Source organism: Teleopsis dalmanni, chromosome 2 (assembly GCF_002237135.1).
Source record: "Teleopsis dalmanni isolate 2A chromosome 2, ASM223713v2, whole genome shotgun sequence".
NCBI lineage: Eukaryota > Metazoa > Arthropoda > Insecta > Diptera > Diopsidae > Teleopsis > Teleopsis dalmanni.
In genome coordinates this window covers 214,166,821-214,170,773 of record NC_051847.1, presented here as the reverse complement: position 1 = coordinate 214,170,773, position 3,953 = coordinate 214,166,821, and the positions used below count along the sequence as shown (strand labels likewise).

At 26.9% G+C, this 3,953-nt stretch overlaps 2 protein-coding genes across 2 annotated transcripts in view; one reads left to right on the top strand and one right to left on the bottom strand.

The window, feature by feature from the left end:
- Positions 1-3,953, top strand: part of LOC119676703 (cadherin-86C-like) — a 373,671-nt gene that overhangs the window by 166,765 nt on the left and 202,953 nt on the right. The window lies entirely within an intron of this gene.
- Positions 129-742, bottom strand: LOC119681366 (metallothionein-1-like). Its single transcript, XM_038094538.1, has 2 exons — positions 598-742; positions 129-420 (listed from the first exon to the last, which is right to left on the bottom strand). The coding sequence occupies exons 1-2, from the start codon at positions 617-619 to the stop codon at positions 344-346; spliced, it is 99 nt and encodes a 32-aa protein (XP_037950466.1). The 5' UTR covers positions 620-742; the 3' UTR covers positions 129-343.

The following is a 3,953-nucleotide window of genomic DNA, read 5'->3' as shown; positions in this document are numbered from 1 at the left end:
TTAATTAATTAAAATTAGTCTAATTTCCAAAATTAATTTCTTCTGTATATTCTTCTGTATGAATATTAAAAATTGTTGATTGATATATTCTTTCAAACACATTTTTTTTTATTATTTATTTATTTAACTTTTTTTATTTTAATTACTTTTCAATTGAAATGCTACTGCGCATAAGATGGTTTAAGTAAATAAACTTAAAAATAAGCCTTAAAGCTAGTCAGACGATGTTGGGTTCAAATTTCAGTCATTAAATTGACGTCGTTTGTAGATGTGAATCCGAATCAAAATTAATGAAATATGATGACAAATCTTAAACTATTGAACGATGAAAGCTAAAGTATCTTCATTTGCTTGCACTGGCGCATTTGCATGAAGCTCCACAACCACAATTGCTCTGCTTCTCAGAGGCGCATTTACAACCTGAAAATGAGAAAAAATCAAAAACGTAAATAAAAATTTTAACGAAAATTTATATAAAAATAAAATTGATAAAAATACATATATAAATAGTAGCATAACTACGTAATTCTTGATAACACCGATAGACCCATTAACAATATTTTACAGATAACTTCAGTTCTTATCAGTTCAACTTACCGGTTCCACATGGGCAAGGCATATTGATGACGTTTTTTGTTTATTGTTTATTGTTTATTGAAATCTACTGGAAAAGCTTTCTCAGCTAAAGTTCTCTACTAATTTTGATAGTCGCGTTGAACTTTTGGGTTCTCACTGATCTATAATAAAAAATGTTTACAGTTTTATAAGCACAAAATTATGGAGACTTGATTTTAGAGATAAAAACTTTTGCACACGGCCCTCGTTTAATAAATTTAGGGTATATCTGTGTGCAGAGTGCAAAACGGGTGGTGTGCAACATAGGATGATAGTAATTCTAATCTATATATGTATGTACATATCTATGTATATTCCTATTAATATTAATTAATCTATTAGTGGAAAAATACCTATGACAGAATAATTAAATGGATTTTAATTATTATTGATAAATTATAATTTAATTTCTTCTGAATTTAGTATACTTTTTATATGGAAGTATAATATTATATTAATAGTATAATATTACATTAGTAAAAATAAAATGATTTTATTGAAGACTAGCTCGGAACAGTTATGAAATATAATTACCAATAATGTAAATTTACTATATCCTAAAATATATTTTAGAGGTTTGGTGAAAAGACTTATAGTAGAATATTTCCTTATTTTTGACCGTAACTATCAGGACTATCTCTCCAATACTATATGTGAAGTTATTTAATAAAATGTATTCTAATTTAATGTCTTTTATGGATAAATGATGAAATCTAATTGAATAATAACTTTTTTTAAATATTATTTTAATCATTTTTGCATTTCAATAGCATTTGAGTACATTGGTTAGGCAAATTGTTAAGTTAAAATGTTTTATTGATGTTTAAAAAGATCCAAAATACATATTTTTACAACTTTTAATATAACTTCCTTTGAATTATTTTTAAAATAAATTACAAACACAACTACAAGTATGATTTTTTATAATGTCATCAAAAATTAAGGTATTAAACCTTATCAGTGTAAATATAAACAATAAACCTCACAACAACAGAAAAGTAAACAATTTTGCACTCGGCCCACGAAACTAACAATGCACCGAGTGCAAAAGGTTTGAAAACTCCAATTCAAACGTTTGTAGGTCTATAAAATAACTGAAATATCTCCGAAACACATCAGTGCATATCAAGAAGTGCAATTCAAAGAAACTCCAAGAAGTTCTAAGGAAACTTAAAAAAATATCAAAAGCAATGCCTTGCCCATGCGGATCTGGTAAGAGATTTTCAATGAAATTATAATAAAATAAAATATGCATAAAATATTATATTATATTTTTTTATATTATATTTAATAATTATTTAATTTTCTTCTTCTTAGGTTGTAAATGCGCTACTGAGAAGCAAACCAACTGCGGTTGCGGTGACTCGTGCAAGTGCGCCACCAAGAAGTGAGATTTTTGCCTCATTTAAACGTGACCTATAAACTTAGAAGTCAAATGCAATATATCAAACAAATATATCATATCTATATTTTTAAAAATTTATAAAAAATTCAATAAAAATGACTGAAAGTTAAAATTTTGAATCTATTTTTAAAGAAAATTATTAAAAAAGTTCAGGTATGAGAAACCTATAAGTATTTCGGATGGTTATTAATATTATAGGGTTTTGAAAAGCGCGATTACTAAAACAATAATTTGCTTTTTAAAAAAAGCTATTATTATAAGGCAGTGAAATTAAAAAGAAAAAAATAAAAAAGAAATCTTAAAAATTTGAAGAGGTTATCTGTTTTGCATGGAAAGAACATGTGAATCGGATTAAGTTCAGTATAACTCATGGCATTAAAACTAATCTATGTATACTGATGTAGAGATGAAGATATTATGTGTTATATTAAATACTACGATTATTATTGGATTAAGATGTAATTAAATTGAAAAGATTACCAATGAAATGTTAGATGTCAATTGAATGTTAGAAATATGTAACATAAAGTTTGTACAATAAAATAATAATTAAGTTCTTCTAATTAATACTTCTAATTAATTAATTAATACTTCAAATCCAATTGAATATCTTAACCTATCCGTCTAATAATGTTATTACTTTATATTATATTAAGAATACGCTGAATTCAATGCAGTCAACACAAATTTCAATCAGTAGTCAACGATTAGGAAAAGTCAATGACTGCAGAATTAGTGATCGCAGTTGTAGAAATCCATATCTTCTAGGTATTGAAGTATGCTCTTAAATTCTGAATTGTATTATAAATGTCACTCGCGGATATTTTATTTATTTGTTTAATAAAGCGTTAGGTTTATGTGCCAGTTTTTAGGGAGAAATAAAAAGCCTGATGTATTCTTAGTAATTGTATACCTCCCTGATTTTTACTATACAAACATATTCTATAAACATTAATATTCTTTATCATAACTGCCAGAAATATAATAAATTAATATAAAATAGGACTGGCTCTCGCAGAACAGAATACTGTGATCGCGACTGATATTTTGTGTTAATTTTCGGCCCTAACTGAACAGAAGACAGTCTGCCTTTCGAATGCAAACTAAAATGTTAGCTCTTGAGGACATCTTAATTTCGGAAGAGTATAAGAGCTCCTGAACGAGCAGTCACCGGATCAAAGCCGGACAGTCTTATGACCTAACCAGCTATATGCTGAAAAGCGATCAAAAGTATTCAGTACTTTAGAAATTTTGTGGAAGACATTCGAATCAAACTGTATTTCACACAAATAGTAAAATTAAAACAATATAATGAAATTAAAATTTGATAAAAACTGTAATCCTAAGTGTGTTTTTTTTATGTTTAACGCTATAGTAATAATCATATACAGTCCACCGAATAAAAAAATTAACTCAATCCAACCTTGACTCAACATTAATGCGAGACTACTAAATTGATATTAAATCAAGAAATAAGAATAAACATGTATTAAATATAGTACAAATATTCAATATCTAAAATGGATCTTACATGTAGAAAAGTATTACTTTGCGTGTGTTAGATAATAGGTGATCCCTCATAAATATTAACTTTGGAGGTCTTCAAATATGAAATGAAACATCAAGAAATGTGATTTTCAATTTGATAACTACGAGTAAATGGTTTCGGATGTGTTATGCTTACCCAAATTACTCAGCAGTGGTGTATCTATGCTTCGGAGATAGATTCCTCTCTTACAAATATAAACTACAAATAATATACTGCAAAAATAATGGCTACCCTCTAACACAATCTTGTTACGCCACTGCTATTCAGATATGAGTTTTGATATTAATAAAAATATTTATAATGAGCAATATTTGGATTTCATAAATTGAATTACACTTTTATAGATTATGGTTAATCATCTTCATTATCAGCGAATAACATAAG

What these genes read in the sequence shown, in the direction of transcription:
- LOC119681366 (XM_038094538.1), bottom strand. Translation starts at nt 619, where the DNA reads ATGCCTTGCCCATGTGGAACCG. An exon ending in GCCTTGCCCATGTGGAACCG is followed by an intron (nt 421 to 597) that starts GTAAGTTGAACT and finishes TCTCATTTTCAG; the next exon opens with GTTGTAAATGCGCCTCTGAG.